This window comes from Cimex lectularius, unplaced genomic scaffold, assembly GCF_000648675.2.
Source record: "Cimex lectularius strain Harlan isolate CLEC.00 unplaced genomic scaffold, Clec_2.1 scaffold166, whole genome shotgun sequence".
NCBI classification, from domain to species: Eukaryota; Metazoa; Arthropoda; class Insecta; order Hemiptera; family Cimicidae; genus Cimex; species Cimex lectularius.
In genome coordinates this window covers 35,001-60,184 of record NW_019392766.1, presented here as the reverse complement: position 1 = coordinate 60,184, position 25,184 = coordinate 35,001, and the positions used below count along the sequence as shown (strand labels likewise).

At 36.3% G+C, this 25,184-nt stretch overlaps 1 protein-coding gene and 1 long non-coding RNA gene across 2 annotated transcripts in view; both read right to left on the bottom strand.

Annotated features, from left to right (window-relative positions):
* Positions 1 to 10,763: 10,763 nt before the first annotated feature.
* LOC112127124 lies at positions 10,764 to 14,423 on the bottom strand. The gene has a single exon (XM_024227512.1). It carries the CDS (start codon positions 14,198 to 14,200, stop codon positions 11,135 to 11,137), a length of 3,066 nt encoding a protein of 1,021 aa, XP_024083280.1. The 5' UTR covers positions 14,201 to 14,423; the 3' UTR covers positions 10,764 to 11,134.
* Positions 14,424 to 20,414: 5,991 nt separating this feature from the next.
* LOC112127122 overlaps positions 20,415 to 25,184 on the bottom strand; it is a 30,764-nt gene continuing 25,994 nt past the window's right edge. Inside the window, exons 3-4 of the long non-coding RNA XR_002910402.1 lie at positions 23,727 to 23,795; positions 20,415 to 23,655 (exon numbers count right to left, since the gene is read on the bottom strand). This is a non-coding gene — a long non-coding RNA (uncharacterized LOC112127122). The remainder of the gene's footprint in view (positions 23,656 to 23,726; positions 23,796 to 25,184) is intronic.

The following is a 25,184-nucleotide window of genomic DNA, read 5'->3' as shown; positions in this document are numbered from 1 at the left end:
GCCTGCTGCCTTCTGGCTTATTGTACCATCCTAGTTCCTTAGTTCAGTCAATAGACTCAATCCTTCTTCTTAGAAGTATCAGGTCATTGACTGTTGCTGCTGCAATTTGATTCCCTAAGCCTTTTCCGTACGTTAGGTTAAACCTCCATTGAGCTGTTGCTTCGCATTCGAAGATATGAGTGGCTGTTTCTTCCTCCTCAATCTGCAAATGGAATCATCGCTGTAGATACCCATGTTGTGTAGATGTTTTCTCAGAAACCAGTGACCGGTTAGTAGTCCTACCACTCCTCTGAGTTTTGCCCTCTCCAATTGCAGCAGTATTTTTGCCAGTCTCGGTGAGGGTTGTTTCATCATAAGTTTACTGTGTCTAGCACCGCTCGAGTTTATCCACTTCTCCTTTTGTTTTGCTTGGATCCATTCTGCGATGGAGGATTCTATATTTGTTTTTGTTACCCCAAGAATAGGTTTGGGGCCTATTCATGGTCTAGCAGATCCTCCTCTGGCCAGTCCGCCCGCTTTCTCGTTACCCAAAATTCCCCTGTGCCCTAGCACCCAAGATATCATCAGGTTGTTGTGTTTCCCCAGGTTTTGGAGATTTTGGATGCATTCACTGACTAAAGTTGATGTGATTCTTTTAAATGCTAATGCTTTAATAGCTGCTTGGCTATCTGATCATATGAGGATGTTTTTGTCAGTGTAACCTCTTTTAAGATTTTCCAGGGCTTGAAAATACCACATGATACATGATACACCATACATGATGGTATGTATTTCCGCTTGAAAGACCGAAGTGTACTTCCCTAATGAGTTTGATTGCTCATGTTTTGGGCTTGTACAGAAAACGCCTGATCCGGTTCCTTCGTTTGTTTTGGAGCCATCTGTGTACCATATCATTGTATCTGATGCTCTCATGTGTTCTTCCTCTCCTATATAGTCCGTTGAGACTTTATAGTTAGTTGTGAAGATTGTTTCCGGGATCATGTAATCAGTCCCCGTTTCTAATAATGGGTGTCTGATTTTTTTGGTTATGGTTGTATGCCCGAATTGTTTAGTTCCTTTCCAATTTAATTGTTTCTGGAGCCTAAGTGGAGCTTTTCCTAGCCTCTCCTTGTATGAATATTGTAGGTAGGTAGGTTTTACAAAGTTTCTAATGCGTTTGTAGGGGTTGTTCTCATTGCCCCTGTGATACATAGGTTTGCTAAGATGTGGAAAAAGTGAATTTATACAATGCAAAAAAATATTTTTTATATTCAATCAACGTATTTCTACTCTCTCAAAGTGCGTAATTGTGCCATTCTTGCATGTCGTGTTAGGGAGCCAGTGAGATATTGCTTTGTTTTGTCAAATAATTGAGTTATTTTAGCAAACGTCCAATTTGTTCTACAATTTATGTCATTAGCAAGAAGCATGTGGTTTTATACTTATGTGTGCATATATCACTCACATATACGTACAATCGTACTTTTGTAAACACTATCCATGAATTTTCTGATCAGGTTCAACATAGATTATCAAATTGACTTTCTTGGTATATTGCAGTCAAAACCTGAATTTTCTCAGCTTTTTTGATGAACTGTAGCACTGTAGATGGGGAAACGCGTCTGACAGACCAAAACAGCGATCGACTATAGGAAGTCCCTAAAGATCGGGAATTACCATATTATATTGTTAACTGAGTATAAAACTAATGAGGAGAAGAAGTAGTTTAATAATTTCTAACTTATGGACTTCCTCTTTTAAGATTTTCTATGATGCAAGCATTGATTCCAGTTTGAAAGCCCGACGAGTACTTCCCTAAGGAAATTTATTGTTGATATTTTGCACTTGCACAGGTTCCTTCACTGGCTTTGGGGCCACCTGTATGCCAAATAAATATAATTATTTGTGATTTTCTCATGATATTTTCTTTTCCTTTATAGGATGTTGTTATAGGATGTTCTGTGATTTTGGATGGCGTTCACATCCAAATATGGCGTTTCTAATGCCGGAGCTGACCCATGGGAAGAAAAAACAACAAAGACCCTAGGGTGCGGAAAACGTTGACATAAGCTTTTGAAGATTTTTATACTATTGACAATACATTAAAAAAAAAATAAATGACATATATAAAATATCCAAATTGGGATTGTGAAATCTGATCCTTCTAAACGCTTGTCCTCGCTGTGTATGTCGTTCAGATGGCATTTCGCCATCTTGAATATGTGTTTTCTCGACATAGTTGGTTTTTGATGACCTGTTGAATGTCAAAAATGGATAGGGGTATTGACAATTTTGTAGTATTTACTTTCCCTAGCATTTTTATTTTATTTTTATTATAAATGGCATTAAAATATATTAGAAATTATTATGTTTTTTACTAAAAGAAAATTCAATTAAGGGATTTCGAAAAATAACAAAATAAAACGTTTTAATTCCATAAGTTTGTTTATTGGACGCAATAATTTTTGTAAACAATTGTTATGTGAACAATTCGTGTACAATGTCTTTTGTTAACTAAAACCTCTGGCTCACCTGGTAGGCAGAATAAGGTTGACACTAATTTCATAAGGAATTTCATTTCATAGATGTTGCAATGCTACTTTCAGTTGTTGCAGGTCTACTGGCTGCGGATGGTGAACGAAAAGCTTTCTCTGCAACGCATCCCAGAGTTCAGGAGACAATGGGAGAAGGCGCAGATGGGAAATTCCCAGATTTTCTAAATATTTACGAACAATTGTGCCACTATAAGGTCTGGCATTGTCATCCAGAAGTCGAAAATCCAAATGAGATCCCTGATTTGAGGGATGTATTCCTCGGTGATTTCTTAGGCATAAAGAATGGTGGAGGTCAACCTTATTGAGTCCAGTTCGTTCTCCAGTGTGAATCCTAGTCCAGACCTTACTCCGCCTCCTCCAAACTGCACTGAAGGGAGGAAGAACTGGGGCATGGTTAGCATCCCCTGTTCTCGGTAGATTCTTCGCCGCTTGCTATCACTATACAGACAGAAACGCGACTCATCAATGCTTCCCGTATACTCGGTCGTCCTAAAAAGGACAATGATGAACTTTAACGTCTGCACCTAGCCTATTCGGCCTTATCGGACGTTTTGATTCTCAAGATGAGAGCTGACGCACCTCCGCATACGGAAGGGTGTTACTGCCTCAGCGTTCCCTTCTAGGCGCTCGCTCATATTCTCCTGAGTTTCTGGTGGCGGGCTGTTGCTGAAGGTCGCCACAAAGGGGGCATACGACGTGAAGCCAACTTCCCACAAACGATCCGTAACCGGCGGGCACTGTGAAAAGGTTTTTTTTGAAGCAATTGTAATATTTCTGTCCTCCCTTAGCGTCGTAATGGATTGAGATCCACTACCAGGCCTCCTATCGGCACTTCCAGTCTCTCGGAATCGGGCTAAAGTGCGGGAGACAAAGCTCTGAGAAACGCCAACTGCCTCTGAGATATCCACTTGCCGGTGACCTCGATGTCTCATTCTCACAATAATATTGCGAACTTCTGGTTCAAGAAGATGTTGTTCCATGGTTAAATATAATACAACTTGATTATAAATGAGCAAAGACCAGAAAAGTGTTGTTAATGGGTAATCTTCATGTTTACTATTCTTAAGTAGGAGTTCGTTTGTTTTTTGTTTGTATTTTCTGTGTTCTATCCAACTAACAAGAATATATCGGTTAATATAATTAAAATTAATAGCATAAGAATAAATCACAAATATCCTTGTTCATTTTTGATTAATTTATGTGAATAAGTGGATGTGTGAAAAATTAACTTGAGGAAAAACAGAGTGGGTAAAAAAATATAGATTCCTTGAAATAAAATATTTTTAAAAGGAAAAAATGACATCACAATAATGGCATAATGATTAAATTAATTCAGATTTTGATTAAGCAATAAAAATTGATTATTTGGCTAATTGTTACAGTGAATTGTGATGATTTTTAGTTTATCTGAACTAAAGGAAAATAAGGCTCTTCAGGACATCGCTTCGGTATTCATGGGCGCACCTGGGATACTTTGGCAAATCCTCCTCGAACAAACAACTCCCTCCCTCTCTTCCCAGCGGCTTCTCGCTCCTTCTCTCCCTCCGCCTCCCTCCCGGGATGCCTTCCAAGAATTCGCCCACCGGTTTGATTGATGATCCCGCTGATCCACACTCTCTCGCCGGCACCCGCCCCTTCCAGTCGGCACGGCCGCCCCCCTGCTCCCTAATAGAGTCCCGACAGTTCTTCACCCGGGCAAGAAACAGAAGAGCCTTCGGCCCGGTGAGTAATTATCCGTTTGTCGGATTGAGATGGTCCGGAGAGATTAAGGGTGGATTTACGCATTGGCCGCTTCTTAGGAACAGGACGACATGAAGCTTTCACCATCTTACTTTATTACACCCGATCTTATTTTGGCTATTCAACTATTCTTAAACTATCTAAAACAATTGATTTCTTAACAAAAAATTTCGTAAAAACCTCTTGCGTTTTTTAGTTATTAGTAAAAAAACATCGTAAATAAATCAACACTGACCTCCCCCCCCATTAGTAAGTTTACGTTAACCAGCGAGGATAGACGGACCCACTGATAAAATTAGCGTCTCAGCGTCTCTCGCAAAACAACTCACACCGCCAAATTCTCATAAGTTGCTCGCGATGCTACGGCCTCATTTAAATAATACCGAGTGTAAATAACATCATAAATTAATTAAGCTTTTAATTGAAAATTAGGCAGTCGCGATATCAACTAATGACTTAAGGTACTGGTAGGCAAGATAAAGAATACAATACAGGTTTTTATCAGAACTAAAATGACTTCGTGAGATTTTCTCTTGGGGCCTGCACTGGGACGAAGCTGTAGTGAGGTCCTTCCTGATCCACATGTTTTTTACTACCAGAATTGTTCGAGATATTTGTCATCTCTAGTGATGGATTTTTCATGTATATTTACAAGGGTGGATTCGGACATAAGATCACCGATTTCAATAAACTTTTCTAGTGTTAATATGTCGAACAATGTTAGACACTATTCGGAGATTTGCCAAAAAATAAAAATTGAAGTATTACATAGATTTTAAAATATGATTTTTCTGCCTTGATTGTTTATGTTTTTCATAGATAATATTTATCATATGATTTGGATTGTAGGAAGCTACATGAGATTAGGTAGGTATATATACAAAAAGTTACCAAAAAACCAACCGACGATTCCCGCAAAGTAGGCCAAAAAAGCATTTTTAAAACTTTAATTTTGAATTATTATCATAATTACAAAATTAACAACTTGTGGCTGGATTCGCCGAGTGCTACTTTTTTCTAGTCGAGACCGTTTTTCGACTTAAAATTTTATAATTCCTGAGCATTTTTTTTTCAAACTGAACGTTTTTACAACCCCTGGGGAATATATATTTTTCAAAGTTTGTCAACCACGATTAGATTTTATGCCATTATAATTGAAAAAAATATAGATGAAATCAACAAAAGCTAATTTATTTACAGAGGCGAGGTTTAGGCCATTACGCACAGTATATAAGATTCTGTGCTGTAAAGCTTCCTGTGGATAAGCCGAGTCGTTTAAAATTTCTGACGAATCCAGCAGAAAAATATATATTTGTTTGGTATAAAAATTCGTATTTAAATGAGTTAAAGGGTGCTTAAAACAAACCCGATAAAAATGAAAAAGTTTTGGACCTACTTATTTAGGGATTTTACATAAGCTTCAGACCCGACGTTTTTATATTTTATTTTATTACATCTGAATTTTTCTTTAAAAACGATCTATGGGCTTCCGCCTCTTCTCTTCAGTCTGATTTTACTGTTCGTTTACCTTCTTTCTTGATTGTCCTTTTCTTATCCTAGGTAAAAATACAAACTGCTGATGTAAACTGATAGGCGAACGCACTACTAGATTTATTTAGTTTAAAATTAAATCCATTATCTTTCTACATTAGTTAGAGGTAATTAGGAGCTATCGTAATCAAAATAAACAGGAACAAGTGCTTTGCTTACTTTTATATTGATTAACCCTATTTGCTCAGAAAGTCGCATTACGCCCTTCAATTCTGCTATACCTAACGATCAGTTTAAGTTATTCATTTTCCTTCGTTGATTTCATTTTATATCATTCTTATTCAACCAATTAATTTTTAAGTAAGGTATTGGTTGAGATAAAAAAGTCAGTGTCACGAGCTGGATTAGAACCCACGACCTTCGGCTGAATACGCCACCATAGCTCAAGTGGTAGAGCAGCGGCGTATTTAGTCGAAGGTCGTGGGTTCGAATCCCGCTCGTGACACTACTTTTTTATCTCAACCAATACCTTACTTAAAGATTAATTAATTGAAAAGAATTTATTTGGTCAATCGGACCACGAAACCTAATCGATTATTCTTATTCTCAAACTTTTTTCAATGGCTCCAGTCAGGCGTTTCAGTGAGTATGGCCAGTATCAGCGTCATAACATTATTAGAGGAAGGTCAGGTCGGTCACATTATTACAGTCAGCGCTAAGTTGCCAGGAGACTGAGTGTAAATCACTCTACAATAGAAAGCGTTTTTCGGCACTTCAGACAACTAGGGCTTCCTTCTACAAAGCCAGGACGAGAGAGACGATAGATTCATCCGTCATCAGGCTCTACGAAGCAGCATTAAGGGAAATGAGGTAAGAAATTAGACGATTCTGAATGTTTCGATTTTCTTCCAGTACTGTAAAAAGAAGGCACAATGAAAATAACCCCATGGCCCGGCCGGCGCCCGGCTCGTGGACCTCATCTTACCACAGCTCAAAAAATGGCCCGGATTCAATTCGCACAGGTACAAAATTGGATATTGAAAATTGGGGACGAGTTCTCTTTAGAGATGAAGTGAGAGTTGGCCTCAAATCTTCAGATGGTCGTAATCATATGGAGACGCACAGGAGAAAGGTAAGCCCGATGCTGTATTGTTTCTCAGGAACCTCATTCCAAGGTGGGTCAATGATGTTATGGCGTGGTATTTCCTAAGACACGCACACCGAATTGGTTGTTATGCGAGGAATCTTCGCAGAGGTTTGGGACCAACTAAAGCAACGAGTACGAGGGCGAAACCCTGGTCCTAACACTCTAAGAGTTTGAAACGGCAGACCTTCATGAATGGGAAAGAATTCCTCAGAAGATAAAAGATTTTATCAGAAATATTTTGAAAGGAAGGCAAAAGCGATTAATGGACATGATTCGTGCCACTGGTGGAAATAGTCAGTATTAAAGGTGACAAAAAATTTTCTTTACATTTTTATTTGAATTTGAACTTTATGTTTTTTGTTCTTTTTCTCAATGATAGTGTTTTTTTGTAGAATTACGTAATATACATTTTCTTTTTAAATCCTAGAAATATTTGCAGAAGAAAGACCGCAAAAAAATATTTTTTTTAAATTAGTTAATATACGTTCCTTTTTTAAATGCGCTGGGACTTGTCGAATATTTTTAGGCCTAGTATCATCAAAAAAAGTTTGTTTTTTTAAATTAAAATCAGTCATTCCAAGTCCAAAGCGCTCTCTTCAAAGTGTGGATGCTTTGTACTTTTGTAATTTTCCTTGGAGTGAGATTCAATCGGAGAAACTTCAAGAAGTTATACAAATTATTGTAGCTTCCTTTTGGTACTCATGCAGTACCGACATTGGGTCCGTCGTCATTCGAGGATTTGTTAAACTACTCTAACGCGTTCCGGCATTGCGCGATCTTCAGTATGGGACTGTCCGTTCTTTGTCCGATGTCTTATATCTCATACGCATGCAAGTATTCAGACAAATTGCAGACGGTTCCTCTCTGAAGATGACGCATTGGCAAAACGCGTTTGAATAGCTTAACAAACCAGTGAGTAAAGACCCAATAACTGACCGAATACCGGTTCAGCTATGAGTTCAACGATTGACAGACCACACCACTTATTCAGCATTTACTTATATCTTAAAGTACTAACTTACTTATCCGTCTATTCTACATGTTTTGACGACGTATTTCACAATTTTGTCAGAAAAAGAAAACAAAGATTCGTCTGTGAACATGTCGAAATGTCGACACGCATCTGTAGACCAGACAATCGATGATAGACAGACCATTCATCACTTCATAAATCTCAACTGAATATTTCAAAGAAAATTTCTGGAGGATTTTTCGAAATTTTATAAATTAATTTTAAATTCGGACGAGTTACAATTTAATTTAGTTTCTGCAACATTTTCATAGTTCAAAGAAATCTGCGATAGTTTTCGCCAGAAGAACAAGAGTTACGGGGATGTTAATTAAATGTTTTCAGAAGTAGGACTGAAGTACCGCGATTCCTCCGAGGCGGCACCTGGTTCATTATCATAGTGGAAGGATGTACTGGGTGAGGGATGGAGGGATGGAAGGGAGGTCCCGTGGAGGGTGGTGGCCCGACGAGGGATGGGGACCATTAATCTTCCTTACATCTCTATGAAATGTGTCACAGAAACCCCCCTGCCGTTCCCGTCCGTCCTCCCTCTGGAATCGCTCTCTCGCTCCCGCTTCAGCACCCTCTCAATCTCTCTTTCTCCGTCGTTCCGTTCCACTCCTTCGCTCTCGTTCAACCCTCCTTCCACCCCCTTCCTGGGAAAAGCCGCCACCCTGTCCCGGGCCGAACAATGCCCCGGTCCCGTTCTATCCCCCTGGGTCCAACGAAAGCACAATTCACCCTTATCAACTTATCAGCCCCTTCCGCGATTCCCGAATGCATTGGCGACCTCAAAGAGATAAACAACAAGAAATACGCCACAAAAGGCACGATTTTTCCTTTTTCTTTATTATTTTCAACAAGTAATATTTTTTATAGATAAAAAAAATCATTTCAATTCCATTTTTAAAATAACTTACACAGCAATCTTTCTCGTTCTTACAGTAAACAACTAACAAAGGGAGGCTTAAATTTTACTTCTTTTTGTGGTACCTGGTCGGAAAATATTGGACATGCAGTATGTGTGCCAATGGATATTTTTCAGTTTTTCAAATAGGGGTTCTGCTTTGTTGTCTATTTATTTCAAGATTATTTTATTTGATTCGGTTTTTTCTTATGTAGATTTGCCTTACATGAAATTGGAAATAGGAAAAATTGCAAAAACCAAAACACGCTTTCCGTAAATTAACCAATTTTTTGTCTAGGGAAAAAAATTTGGATTTGTGTAATGCCCTTTTCAAAAACTTTATATTGTAAAGTTTTATCACAATAACAATAGTAAATTTTTTATGTAGTTCCAAAGTTATGGCCATTATCATGATTTTCGACTAATATCGAAAGCAAATAAATTCTAGGCAAAAATGTTAAGGAAAAATAATTTTGGATTTTCCCGATTCTAGAATTTTGTGGGTGCAAAAAACGAATATTAAACTTTGATTTTTCTCAAGCTATTCAAGCTGTTTAACCTACTTTACTAAGCCGCATGGTTGGTCAGTTGGTAAAACTGAAAAAAATTGTTTTTGAACAAAAGCCCATTTGGAAATATGTTGGGTTCGAACGCAGGGCCGCTGGATTCGAACCCGGAACTTTTATCTTACAGTGCTGAGCGCCGTATCAACGCGTAAACCGTTGGGGCCACCGACGCCCTTTACCCTACTTTGCTAAGCCGCATGGTAACCAAGTCAAAATTGTATTTGGTAGACATGCCTGAGTATCGCAGATATTGAAATTTGCGACCGAATGACGGCCGCCTACATTATATTTTTGTAAATCACAAAAATGATAACTGCAACAGGGGCGTGCCCGCAACTGTTAAAGCGTTGACATGGCGCTCATCACTATAATGGTCCCGAGTTCGAATCCAGCGGCCCGGAATTTAAAAACAATTAAAACAGAACATCACTCTAAATAAAACTTTGCAGGAGTGCCTCATATACTATGCCTAATGCTGAAAACCTTACGTCTGGACATCCATTAAAACTGAAGGTAAAAAATAAATGTTTTAGGAATTTTGGTTCATTTATCTTCATCTCATTTATGATGGCTTAAAATATTGTTTTTCCCAACGGAATATTGATTCACTTCATTCAATTGAGAGGAGTTTTGAATTTTTAAGTGAAACTCCGAACATTGGGCGAAAAATTACTCCAGGCGTTCGAGCCCAAAAATGGAATTTTTATACGATAAAAACTCGTATTTAATGGTGTTAAAACGAATCCGAATAGGAAAAGAGTTCTACAGCCTCTCCTTTTAAGAGTCCTCATTGATTGAATGATGTAGAACATAAAATCCTGAAGCAGAACAATATTTTTACTTTGTGCTAATTATTTATCTCATTTGATGTTTTATAGGGGAAAAGATAATACTTTATAATGTATCTGTAACTGTGGAATTTCTTTCAAGGGGAAATTTATCTTTCTCCCCCCTGTTAAAAGTATTAATACTACGTACTAACAATGATGGAATTTGTCGTTATTATCAAGGAGACAAATCGCTTTATTTAGCCATCCCCTCTGTGGGGATACGAGAGAAGAAAAATAACCTTGTACACCAAGCGAATACGTCAAAGGGATACATTAATTGATTAAAAATGTTAATTTATTGTCATGAAGTCATTTTGTGTTATATGCTGTGAGAAATTTAAATTTTTTACTGTTTGACGACTATGACAAATGCATACATTTGTTTCTGTATGTGTAAACGATAATTTATTTTTTTCTATTTTATTTTAAATAGTGTTATGATTGAATTTTTGTAAAACGCCTTGCCATATGAAAGCATTTAACATATTATAATTGGTTGTATTTTTAACAATTTTAAAAATAAAACATCTTTTTCACCGACTATTTTATTTGAATTAATACAGTATGATGTTTCTTTTTTTCAAGTTTTTCATGACTTCAAGTGACGAACCACAAATAATTCTTTAGGAGAGCACAGACTAAACTTCGAAATCTTTGAAAAGGGAGCAAAGAACAGATGTAATGAATAGAAAGGGAAAAGGGAGCAAGCTTGAAAGGACGGAAGGCTTTTCCTGGATGTCACAGACGCTAGAGCCAAAGTGTAGCGTTATTAATGATGGCGAATATTGACAGGAGAATAGCTGCAGTGACAGTAGGGCATGGTCGAAGTTTCCCCTGCATGTGTTTCTTTACGCGAATTTCTACCCGTTGACTTATCGAATCCCACGGGAAAACCTGCGCGTCGCCTACGTTACTGCCTGCATTTCGATTTGTTTGGAGACTTGCCGCTTTGGTTTTTATCCGCGGTCGCGTTGATGTAGCAGAATTTCGAAGAGACCGGGTAGCCCTGGTAAGAGATCAACGTGCCACATTCGTCCGTCAGGGGTTTGCCTTGATCGTCGAACAGTTGTCTCGAATGCCCAGCGATAGACTCCAAAGAGGCGTCGCTCATGTGAATCCTTGGCTCGAAGAAGGCTTTGTACGATTTCAGCTCGTTCCCACTCGCGTCGAATAGAGCAGAACCGTTCGAAGCCAGATCGGGACGACCGTACTCATCGAATATAATCGTAGGTAAATTCCCGTTGACGATGAGTGTGACGCCGTAATCATCGGTAAGTGGTTCACCGTTTTTATTGTAAATGAGCAAAGGCCTGTCGAAGATCGTCAACATCTGTTTATCTTTCGTACAACCCAGAGGTCTCCAGAAACAGTCGTAGACTCTTCTTCCATAAATATCGACCAGCTGGTTTAATCCTTTTTTCGTTTCTAACAAAGGCCGTCCTTTGGATGTGACTAGTATTGTACCAGATTCGTCTGTAAGAGGCCTTCCGTCCATGTCGAAAAGTTTAAGCCCTCCTCCTCCTTTCTCCGACAGCGTTATTACCTTTATCGGCGGGGAGTATGTGGGATTAAAATCCGAGGAAGTGAGACAGCGCCCTTTTACGTCGTTCACCAAGGAGTTGTTTACGTCGAACGCTGGGCGGCCTAGTTCGTCCTGCCGAATGAGACTGCGGAACCCGATGTCCCTGAGTTCTTTGCCGTTTATGTCTGTCAGCGGCAAACCGTCTTGGTCGTAAAGGCGCAAAGACTTGCCTTTTTGATCTTTCCAATAGCCGGACGTTCTGGTTATAGGAATACCCCGTTTGTCAAACACTGGTCGCCCGGCGTGGTCGCTTTTAGCTTTCCCCTGTGAGTCGACTTGGATGAGCGGGATACCGGCTGAAGTGTACAAAACGACTCCGAAGGTGTCGGTCAGCGGTAGATCGCAACAGTCGTACAACTGTGTTCCATTCCCGATTATGTGTGTCTCCCACGTCGGCACGATAGATATATCTGCGCGGGGATCGTCCAACGGAAAATTTCGCGAATCGTAACATCTGCCCCCGTATAAAACTTCGTGGGGTCGTCCCTGTTTATAAATGAGTAGGTCTTTTCCCCTTCGGTTTTGCAAAATGTTTCCTCTTTGGTCAATGAGCGGGCGACTATTTTTATCGTATACAGCCCTACTCTTTTTGGTAATTTCGTTTATCGTTCTTAAACACTTGCTACCATTCACATCGTACACTGATTCGTCATCTGCTGTCGTTATAAAACCTTGATCGGGGCATTTTATTAGTGCACGTCCTCGACAATCAAAAAGAACCATTCCGTTCGAGTCGGTCAAAGGATATCCAGCCCTATTGAACAAATGAAGAGGTTCTCCATCAATTTTTGCGACTAAATCTATTTTTTCTTCGACGAAAGACGTTTGCGCCGCGTTGAACTCCGTTCCGAAAGTCATCGGTCTCATTTTTCTGTCGTAAAGCATACCACCTCTTTGTTCGGATTCCACCTGGCCGTTATCGCCGATCGCGACTAAATGAACACCTTTTATATTTTTCAGAATCTTACCCGAGTTGTCGGTAAGCGGACGCCCAGACGAATTATAAAGCCGGATGGGAAGATTCTGCGGCCCGAGAAGAGGATCGTCGACATTGAGGACTATCGGCAACCCTAGAATATCGAACACCGGGCCGCCTTCTGCGTCGTGAAGGGCCTTTCCACTCGAATCGATTCGAACCATTACTTCATCCCTCGAACTCACTAACGGAATCCCGAATCGATTAGTCAGCGGGAGGCCAAACTTATCGAAATACTGTACGGGTTTTTTCGCCAGTGAAAATAACTTTTGGAGAGTTTCTTGTGACTTAATCGTTCTGCAGGGTCTAAAAAATTCGTTGTCCTCCGTGTAACCCTGTCCGTCGAATACCGGCCTACCCATCCAGTCGGATATAGGATCGCCTTCCTCGTCAAATTTGAGAAGTACGAGACCGGAAGCGTGGTTTTGAGGAGCCCCGTGGAAATCCGTCAGTGGTCTCCCTTTACGATCGAACAGCCTGATGGGGACACCGCTTTTATTTTTGAATCCTTTAAGCGTGTAACGGATGAAAACGTCACGCCTGATCAAAGTAGCTCTTTCTCCTCTCCAATCTAACCAGCCGTGTTTGTAGCTTATCATCGGCTCTCCAGTGGCGAATCGCAGAGGGAATCCGTTCATGTCTGTCAGTGGATGCCCGTTTTTATCGAACGCGACAGCGATCTTACCGGAGTACGTTTTGATTTGCTCTTTACACTTCGGCGGCCCTTCTCTAGACAAGTCAAAGTCCGAGTGGTACTTCATCAGCCCTCTTGCGTCGCAAATCTCTCCGCCGGTGATGATCTTACACGGTATTCCATTCGTATCCAAAACTAGCAGCTTTACGCCAGAAATTTCAACAAGTGGGTATCCGGACAAGTCTGTCAAAGGTCGGCGCAACTGGTCGTAAACGTGCAACGGCCGGCCGTGGGTATCCGTCAACGGCCTTTCATCCTTCATAATATCTCTGCCCATTTTATCCAACAAGGGACCTCCAAAAACATCGGATGTAGGCTCTCCTCGTGGGCCGAAGACCAATTGGCAGGTGCCGTCCCGGTTCACCAAAGGTCTTCCTTGCAGATCCGTCAAGGGGTAGCCGGTGACGTCGAAAAGCACTTCGGAGCAGCATCGCAGGTCCAATTCGCTCGATGAGTACTGCGGCTTCGTGCTCGGATCGAAATCGATGTCGTTGGGCTTCCGGTTCGCCGCGTCCGTCAAAGGTCGTCCGCGCTGGTCGAGGAAAATAAAACCATGCACGTCAACCTTCCCTAAAGGCTTTCCCGCTATGTTCAAAAGCAAAACTCCATCACGATCCGTGATGGGTCTACCGTTTTCCGTGTATAGCCGCATCGGTAAATTGATTCTACTTACAAATGGTCTTCTGAAATTCCCGTCCCCTTGTCCACGGGCGAAAGCTTTCATGACACGTGATTTCGATTAATGTTTGCAGGATAGGGCATGGGAAACGGTGGATAAACTTTATTCACCTACGTCTTACATAATATTTGTGCATTTCATTCACCAGAACATGAAGTCGGAAATTTTAAAAGTGTAAAACATATGGCGAAGTTCCAAATATGCGGATAAAAAAAATAATTTTACACTATCATGATTTCGTGCTTGTTAAAAATAAATTAAATATGTTTTTTCAAACAATACATGTGATAATTTTTAAATAAATCTAAGTTGTGAATTTTTTTTTACAACCAATATTTTTAAAATGTACATGTGTATGTACGACAGTGATACAGTGAATGTTAATACATTCATATGTGTCACACAATTTCTGAAAAGAATGAAAACATAAATAGAATTTTTTCTCATTTACATCTGTATATTTTATTTTCTAATATTAAATTATAAATTTTCTTGTGAGATTTCTGTTTAGCGTCTAAGGGTTAAAAGCAGCGATGATATGCAGACCGAAATGATCAGAAACGTCAAATTTTCTTGTTATTTTTAGCTAAATATTCACGAAAAATTAACAATATAAAAATATTTTGGAATGCAAAAGAAAAATGATTAAGCAGTAAAAAGTTTTACGTTGATACTTTTTTTAAAATCAAACAACCTTTCTCTTCATATCAGGCATATGTACGGGCTTTGGACCAAAAGTAACTGACATTGTGTCAACCTAGTATGGCTTATTCATAGTCGGTGAGTTTCTTCTTCGAGGCGGATCCTGAGAGGGCCACCTATCGGCCGAGCTCTTGATCGCATTAGTTTCTATGCCAATCCTTATGTGATATTTAATGTTTTCCTTTTTTTTCTTTTTTATCGTACGTACAACTAAAAAAGTGACATGTATGTATGTATGTATCCCTTGAAGATGGCCCCAAATTCTTATAGTCTTCTTCTTCCCTTCTTTCCTTCTACAACAAAAACAATTGTTTATTGTTGTTAATGTATTTTAAAACATTAATTATTTTCTTTCTTTAAAAAATTTTTTGTATTTATACCAGAAAGGTTTTCCAAAGATATTTCAGTTTTCGATGTAAAAATTACAGCCAAGCTTTGCTTCATCTATTGATCTGAAAGTATTTGTGATAAATGGTTTAGGTAGTAACCTAATGGCCCGAAACGAACGAATTTAGAAGAAGAAGAATTTTATTTGTTACTTTGGTGAAAACACTTTTCTTGAACATACATTTTCGTGCTAAGGATATAATTTACACCAGATATTAAGTAAAGATCTTTTATTTAAAAACTTATTTGTTAAAAAAATAGAACTTGAATTTTATCTGTTAAAAATAATATATCATGGTAACTTTTCGTTGGATCTTTTGACCCGTTTTGATCTTTTTTACATCCTGGTGGGGCGTCGTCAGGGTTATAAGCAGGGTGGCACAGACATTATCAGTTTCTACACGTTTTGGCTGGGTCAATACGTAAACCGTTCTGTCAAATAGAAGATTATACGGAATTATTTTGATTGTTTCAACTGAAATACGAGAAGGAATCATTTACATCTCAGCAGGTTAAAAAACAATTGGGTTAAAAAACCCAATCAATTAGAAATGCCGAAAATGAAATTAGGTAAAACATTTAAACACAAAGAAAATGATCTCGAAAAATAATGGTTTCTATTATTTTTTTATTTATTTTAAGATAATTAATTTTTTTTGTTGAACTTTCATTCATTCCGCCTATCTTATCATCTCCATAATCATCGTTCATATTTCCTCCAGGTTGATTTTTAGTTGTACATTTGTGCAATAAAATCGCCAAACGCTCCGAGGCCCAGTTTATGCCAATAATCTGAAAAAATCTGGATCTCGGTATGGTCTTGGTGAAAAAACGATTTCATCTGTTATGCCCATCAACAAGGTAAAGCAATCTTAATTATGTCTACAATTCAGACAATTAAGTTTTAATAGTTGATTTGACATTTCTTTGGAGACCAACTCAGTTCCAATATTGCCAAGGGCTGTAACATTATGTTTTTGATATTGATATGGTTGAATATTTAAAAAGTAGTCGATACATCTAACACTGTAAACAGATACTTCAGCATAATAACCCTCACCCAACTGCTGACTACATGTGTACTATGGACAAACGTATAACGTATTAATCCCCACTAAAATGTCAATAAGATGTCACCATACAGGGTCTTTCACGACTTGATAAACGTTTTGGCTTACCTATCTTAAATAAAAAGCTGCTTTAAACAACTTATTTAAGTAGATATGGACTTCTGGAAGCTGGAATTGTTAAGTTCAGCCAAACATTCCAATATCCGACCGAATTTAAAACTGTCTATCCCTTAAAAAACTTCGATGCTTCATTTTATGTATACGACGAAACTAGACAGACTTAAATATTCTTTTTGTTTGAGATGTAATCCGAATCGCAAGTTTCTTAAATTCGTCCCAACCACTATAAATCCTCAAATTCTGAAACTTTCATTCCAATGAATTCCTTCAAACTCTCTTCGCCAACTAAAAAGTTGACGTCCGCTGGATATCTTATCTAATGACATGACAGTGATAGTGACACTAGTTTTAATTAAATAGATATCATTGTAGTGTCATTAGTGTACGGCCGAAGGGGTGCTTTCTTAATTCTTGTTTTTAGTTATACGTAATTTATCATTGTAACTTTTACCTAATTAAAGATAGTTGTAATATACGGTAAACTAAAAAACTAATTACAAAAAATAAGCTTCAATAAGTTCATACCTTCTTACCCGCATTAAGGATAAATTAAGTATATAACTAAAAACGTGACTAGTTAAAGTTAATTTCATCTTTAGATAATTATTCACGTAGATAATATTTAAGATATAAAATCATATCGCATTATGTTTAAATCGATACGAAATTGCTATTTCAATAAAAAGTCACTGTTTCCTTCGAAAGTTCTTCTGAATCACCATGGAATTTATTAAAAAATTTATTTAGAAATCGTGAGATGCGGTCTGGTGTGATGTAGGTTTCAGAAAAACATTTTCTTTATCGTGCCAACGTTTCGATCTTTATTGAGGTCATCTTCAGGGCTCAAAGTGTTTGTCTTCTGTGTAATTGTGCCATTCTAGCGTGTCGTGTCGAAGTGCACGATAAAGAAAATGTTTTTCTGAAACCTACATCTCACCAGACCGCATCTCACGATTTCTAAATAAATATCGATTAACGGTCACTAATCACCACACATTTATTTTTAAAAAATGAAGCCTCTGAAAAATTCTAAATTGTATTCTTTGATCTATCAATCTCTGACATTATGTTTAGAAATAATAGAGAAGAAATAGAAATAACATATTTTTAAAGATGGTGAAAATCCAAATAGTCCACGGACTGGCCAACAGAGCGCCACCAAATACAACCTTGTTGCGACCCTGTGGATCAGACTGGCAACTATTCCACCGCTTGTTAACTCTAATAAATTAAATATTTTATTAATATTTCATGTAATTGTACGCACTTGGATAAAATAATATTTAAAAAATAATTGTTAAATAAACGAAATCGATTTTAAAAAAATTATCTGAACACACTGGTTTGCCTAAAATATGTGCTCCAAATGTTTTATTATAAATTCATTGGACATAAAATCATTATTTTTGTAAATCTTAATACACTATTCAAAGACTTTTGAACATTAACAAATAAATTATTTAATTTAAAGAGTTTTTTTTAAAAATATGAATACTGTATTATATTGATTTTTATAATAAATTTGAGTACGCTAATCAAAAAAATAGTTTTCGTACACCAAGACAAACACTTTTATTTTTCAAACATCACTGTCTACAGCCTGATTCTTTGTTTACTTTGTGCAATGTTATTTTTCTACCAATCGTTGGTATGAAATTAGCCTTCAATAAGGAAATACAGCGGTCCACTACGCAAGTAATTTGTTAGATTGTACAATAAAGGGAAATCATTTCGTGAAAGAAGAAATATGCAACGCTCGGCAATTACATAAACTCCCGGTATAAAGATAATGCACACGGCGCTCATCAATGTAAGGTAAAGGTCCCGGGTTCGAATGCAGGGCCGACATACTTACAATTTTTTTTTTCAAAAACACCGCCACCTTGAGGGCTTATATGACCTCTGACGTTACGAACCCTCGTAAAATTAAATTATAAAGATAATGTTGTAAAAAGACCGCGTTTAGGCGACCAGAAAAACTAAACACCATCCTAAAGTGTGCTGTTCTCGAACAAGAGATCGCCAACCCAACAATTGACCCCCGAAATAGCAGGTATTCTGTACCAGGATTATAACATTTCAGTTACACCTCGAATCGTACGTAATACTAATTAAAAACCAGACATGCACGGTCGCAATCCCAGAAAGAAGAACTATATAAACAAGAACATTAAATAGTCCAGTTTACTAAAGAGCATTTAAGTAAGACTGATGCATTGCAGGAGAAAACTTTTTTTGTTATTTTCACCGACAAAAGCAAATTTAATGTCTCAGGGTCCGGTGGAAGAACGCCTGAAATTAAAGAATACACTATCGACTGGTAAACATGGTGGCGGTGCGGTTCTTGTTTGGGGCTGCATGGGCTAGAGAGGATATGGTAATGAACATATAATCGATGGTATCATGGACCAGTACGTCTACATCGATGTTTTAAAACATCGATTCATTCCACATTCTTAGAATTGATTTGATAAACCGATTTTTTACTTTTATTTAAAGTTTGAAAATTTAAACGTTTCACGTGCAGTTCTGCTAAGTGACCTTGCGTGGATTTTTTCAAAAATGACATATTCGATTCCTACAAATTCGTGCCGATTCACCTGTAATTCTGATAAAACCAAACATATATGACAGTGAATTCTTTTTCATACGATTGGCTGCAGTAACGACTTTCGGATTTTTTGTACAACCCCCTCAAAATCTGCACATTGAATGGTATACACCTCCTCAAATTCAAGGGTCAATATCTGAAGTTTCGGCTGCTAAATTTTCTTCAATAACGTTTTAATTCTAAATCGGAGCACAATTGGGGCAATCGGAGCATATTATTTATGTTTTGAATATATTACATGGTAATATCAACATATCTATGGTTGTCACTATGCAAGGATCTTGCGATGAAAGGTTTGTACATTGAAAATGAAAGAAAACGTGGAAATAATGCAAATCTTTGAAACGGCGGTTTGGGTAGATTACCACCATGTTTTCTCAATTCGATGGCAAATCAGGTCCTTGCTGCATCCATGTAGGCATCAGGTATGACTACCAAATCTTGATGATAAAGTACTGTCAACGGGAAACAAGTAGAAGAAACCGATACTGTTTGATATTTGGCAATCCCTGTGAAACGGTGAGGCCAGAATAGTATCTTCAATCTTCAATCAAAATATATATCAATTTTTCAAAGTGAAGATGATCTAGGTTATAGTGTAAAATTTTCCAAATTTCAATATCATTTAATGTGAATAGCTATACTAAAACCAATAATTTATTTATTACAAATCGTTTATATAAACTTACTAAAACATAGTAAATAAATAAAAGATTTATATTTTCTATTGAAGCAGAATACAAAACTCAGACGTTCAAGGGAAAAAATCCCTCTGTTCAAACAAGACAATTCTCAACTGAAAGTACATTACACAGACAGCATGCAAAGTACACAGGAAAAAGTAGTCAATACTTTTTTTAGTAGTTGTCTCTAGGTCGAAAACCTTTTTTACGAAGGGTTATCGTAAACATAACGAAAACTTAGGATAAGCTGGAAAGGCCTGACTTGATTGGTACGGTGTTAAATTTTATTTTACAATTTGTTTGCTTAATGGTCGTTGACATTAATACGTTTTTTATGTTTGCTTCTAGAAGTTTAACAATTTGCATATCACATGATAGCGTGCTGAAAGCCCTTAACCGATACATGTTCTGATTCAAATTAATTTCCATGAGATAAATTAAGAAAAGGATATACGGCGGTTGTAACGAATTTATTCAAGCGCGATTTTTTTTCCGTCGTGGAATGAATAAGATATCAGCCTAATTTAACAACAGCGTACAACATAATTTTTCAAAAGTTTATGTCCAACGGGATAAACTTTTTATACATTTTCAGGTTGTCTAACTCTCTTCTTTCTTTCAACACACACTTCCTGATTCTCAGAGTGAATAAGTAAATCGTTACATTATTTATTATAAGATATTATTGTAACATGTTAAATATTGATCAAGTTCTTGTGAACATGTGGTTCCCCTGCTCTGCTTTTTGGAGCCAACAGTGAGGATGTATTGAAATACTTGTACGAAGTTGAACTTTTATAAGTCAGTAATTAGTACCAGTTCATCATTGATGATCACACGTAGCAGATATTTTTGATTCTTGATCTATCGATTATAGAGATAAATGTTATTTCAGATTTAAAATTCTCTTTTTCCTTACTTCTTAAAACAGTTGGTGAAATGTGTTTTTTTTTCTGTTGAATATCTTAAAGCAATTGTATTATTACTTTCATTTAGTTAACATTAAATACGAAAGAAGGCCAGATAAACACAATTTCGTACTTTTAATGGGAAATTTAATTACAAAGCAAAAGATGTTCTCCTCACTGTCAGACAAATATTGTCTTATATTTTTGTTTATATGCGTATGATGTATGTATATATAGAATATACTTTATGTGCTTTTCTTGGTTGTAAGTTGTTTTTAAGTAATTTTTAATTTTATATATTTTATATAAAACCCCTCTTATCCCTGATTGGTATACAATTACAACATTGAGGTTGATTGATAATCAATCACAAAAATAATTATTGTTAAAAAATATACAAATAATTATATAAGTAATTTCGTTAGATGAATGTACTATTTCAAAATATTATTAACATTAATGTACATTAATATTAATCATTTAATATCAATATTGTTAATATTATACAATGTATTTAACCCATTAAACTCTGGAAACTACCGTTTTAAAAGTAAGTTCGAAAGTAAAAAATAGCTCTTTCAGACTTCCTATCAAAAAAACAATTAATTTCAGAAAGAGGAGAGGTGTATTCCTTTAGTTAACATAACAGTGTATTAATTGTATGATTTTTACAAATTCGAATCCGAAATTTGTCCTTTTAGACAACTTCTCAGAGCAAGGGATTGTAAGTACCCTGCAAGAGTTGCACTTAAGTTTAATTAGTCCATTCTGACAACGTATAAGACAATTAATTTCCACGTGAAATGTGTACTTTTTATTAACATAACGAGGGCTTGAATGTATGCTATAATTTGTTCAATTCTAAATTCAAAATTAGCTCTTTCAGACGTCGTAAAAGACAAACATTTAATTTCCACGTAGAATTATGTACTTTTCGTTCACATAACAACATATTGAATGTATGCTACAATCTTTGCAACTTCAAGTTCAAAACCTCTCCTTGAATACAACACTTTTTATATGTTCTTGTAAAGCACATAATGAGTTAAATAAAATCTTTGTTTAATTAAATATAGGAAACAATGTTAAAATAATACATTTACTATTTCAAAAGGATTGCAATATAATATGCCAGTAATCTATGGAAACTACTGTTTTACAATTTAAGAATTTCAAATGAACTACGTTCTTGCACACAACTTATTAGGCAAGCAATTAATTTTCACGTAGAATAATTCGCTAAATTATCAATATAACATGGGGAGAAATGTATCCTACACAATTTCAACTGTAAGTTCAACATATGCCCGTGTAGAAAACACTTTATGTGTTTTTGTTAATTTTAAGTTATGTTAAATGAATATATTGTACTTTTTCAAATTATATGCACTATTACAAACTGTATTTATGCTATTGAACTACAGAAACTACCGTTTTTAAATGTAACAAGTCCAAAGACATTGGATTAATGTCATCAGACATTAATTTGCCCTTATGTAATACAATAAAAACAATATGGAATGGTGGTCTTTTACTAACATAACAAAGGTGAATGTATTACAATTTTTACATCTTTAGATTTGCCCTTGCATACAATTTACAAGTCAAACTAATAATTTACAACATAGAATAGCATATTTTTTTACCAACATACAAGGCATTAACGCCCTTTCTTACAGTTTATAAGACATACTCTCTGGCGAATAATAAAAAGTGAATTATGTATTTTTACTGAGAAACAGGGCGTTCATTTTAAACTGCAATTTTTACTTCTTTAGATTATAATTTTTCCTTCCAAAAAACGACATATAATAACTTATTTTTTCCAACCTGATTAAGTTTTTATTATTGATGGTACTATTTCTTACAACTTATGAAACAAACAATTAATTTCCGACATAAAATGGTGCTTTTTACACAGTAAAGAGTGACCGTTTTTACACTTTGAGTTTAAAATTTGACGTTCCAGGCGAACTTCCCCCCCATGTTTTATTAATATGACAAGATGTTACATGTGTACCATAATTTTTACTATTTGAAGTCAGAAAATTAAAATGTTTAGACCTCAGAGCATGAAGTTAAATGTGAAGTTGTCCACCTCAAGTTGTAAATAGTAAGTTTTTTCATATGGGAATAGTATTTTATCAGAATTTTTTTAAATTTAATAACTACGCTATATGCTAATTTTTTCGGCCATTGTACAGTCAGCGATGAAATTATGTTTTGATGTAAAAAATTAATTATTTTGCCGAAGGGTTGAACATTATCCAAAAATTATATAAGAAATGATATTTAAAAGGCCAGGTTTTTTTTTCTAAATATCAAAAGAAAATATGTAACATTAGAATATGTGCAAAGTTTCTGCAGGAATCTTCAAAATTTTAATTTGATTGTAAGATAATTCAGTGAAAAATTCCTTCGTAAAAAAGTACATATTATAAACTAACATGTTATTTATAATTATAATTAAAACACAATAATGATTTAAAAAACTGCATAAACTCAATTCCTTAATTTCATTTTAATCATTTTACTTCTTGTTGAAAATATTTTATAGTTTCTCCATTTTACATAATGCGTTGAGGTAATACAATGTGAAATTCAGGCAAAATTGACCTTCACTCATGTGCAAAGATACAAAGATTTAAAACAAATTTATGCACCTAACGGTCATTTATCTTCTTAATTGACTAGTGAAAAAACCTTTTACAACTTATTTCCAGCATTAACAATCCGGCAAGTATAAAGTAAACAATATTTTAAATACATATAATAAGATGACATTTTAAGTATTTCTAATGACAATGCAATTATATAAATAACGATTAGTAGTTTTCTTGTTTTTCATTGCAGGAAACGTATATGCCCCACACAAACCTCTCTAGAACCGAATTTGTCGCTTTGCATCAAACAAATTCGGATCTACAGGGTAGATGTAGAGCATTAACCCCTGGACCGATGTCTTCGTGTCTTCTCGCCCGTTCACGTCTCGGCAGACTCCTTTGCGTTTCACGTCCATCTGAAAAAGAAATTGAAACTGATTGTAATAAAACAGAATAAAAAAAAAATTTTTAAAACTTTTGTTGATACCTAGGTGATTTTTAAAAACGAAATTTTCGGAATCCAGAAGAAGACGTCCAGCTGCCGTTATTGTAGGTCCTGAAACAAAAAATAAGGACAGTTTTTAATTTTCATCGTAAGTAACTAGGTCTTTTCTATGACAAAATTTTATTTGTAAATTAAGAATTTTTTGTCTGTAATAAGTTCATGGAGTGTTTATATTGGATAAAATGTAAATACAAAAACAACAACACTTCGTAGGATTTATGGGATTAGGAGGTCAGTGTGGTTTGTAAAGCTGGGTACAATGTAGGTAGATTGAACTAATTCCAAGGATGTTCTAGGAATGTTCTAAGGATTTTGGACTGGAGCCTCTGTATTTTTTAGAAGTACATACAAATGATTGTACTAGTGACAATGAGGCGTTTTATAGTAAAAGTTTGATCTGATTTTAAATTGTCCTCGGTTATGGACGGTGTCGGTGTTGTAAGAAAGTCCTGCAAAGTAAGTTGAAGAGAGACAAAGTTAAAGTAAATTGGGGGCGAACTTATGGTATTTTCTGGGAATTTCTTGACTCTTTCTGCCAAACGGGTTAGATGGTCCTAAAGACTTTTAGAACGGTTTTAGTTTGCTGAAAAGATAAAGAATTGTTTACGTAAGTGAGAAGTACTATTCTGGGATTTATATGGATGTCCGAAGTGTATACTGATTTGAGAATGTGTCCTAGGATCATGCCTTGCGAACACCCGATTAGGGATAGTGGATGGGGAAGAAGGATTCGTCGAGTTTCCATTCGTCTAGAAAACCACCCTCGCCGCATTCAGTTGTGATGATGTCAACCACCCTGTGGCACTGTTTAATGATAGAATGATGTCTCCTAAACCCAAATTGTTGAGATGATAAAGAAAAGTAAAATTGGTATATTTTTAAGAAAGCATATATAAAATGTCGAATGAGTCATCCTAACGGTGGTAGGTTTGAATCCCGGCATAGCTCATGACTTAAGTAAATAAGTAGTAATATGAAAAAGTAATTCAAAGTGGTTTGAATTTTTTCCGCGATACCCGGATGTGGGGACGTCACGCAACTTTATATGGCATGAATTATTTTTCTTTATATATAAATATTGCATTGCTCACATTTTGTCACATTGTACAAAGTGTTTATAAATAGGTGGAGGAAGTAGTTGTAATAAAATGGAATTTACATACAACAAAAAATGCAAACAACGTTTCCCTTCGAAATCGTCACGTTTTTATGATTAATTCATTAGTTTTTTCCACCGATGTCCTCGTCCTTCTAGTTTATCGGGAATATATTTTTTAAATATATTTGAGAGGATTGGGATTTCGTCACCATTCTGGAGTCATCCTGGTGTTACAACTCACTGATGACGCCTAGGAGAAAGTTTTAAAGTAATATTGAACATATAAACAGAAAGATAATGCTGTACATTGACTGTATACTATGTTGCCATGAGGTTAGAAA

What these genes read in the sequence shown, in the direction of transcription:
- LOC112127124 (XM_024227512.1), bottom strand. Translation starts at nt 14,200, where the DNA reads ATGAAAGCTTTCGCCCGTGGACAAGGGGACGGGAATTTCAGAAGACCA.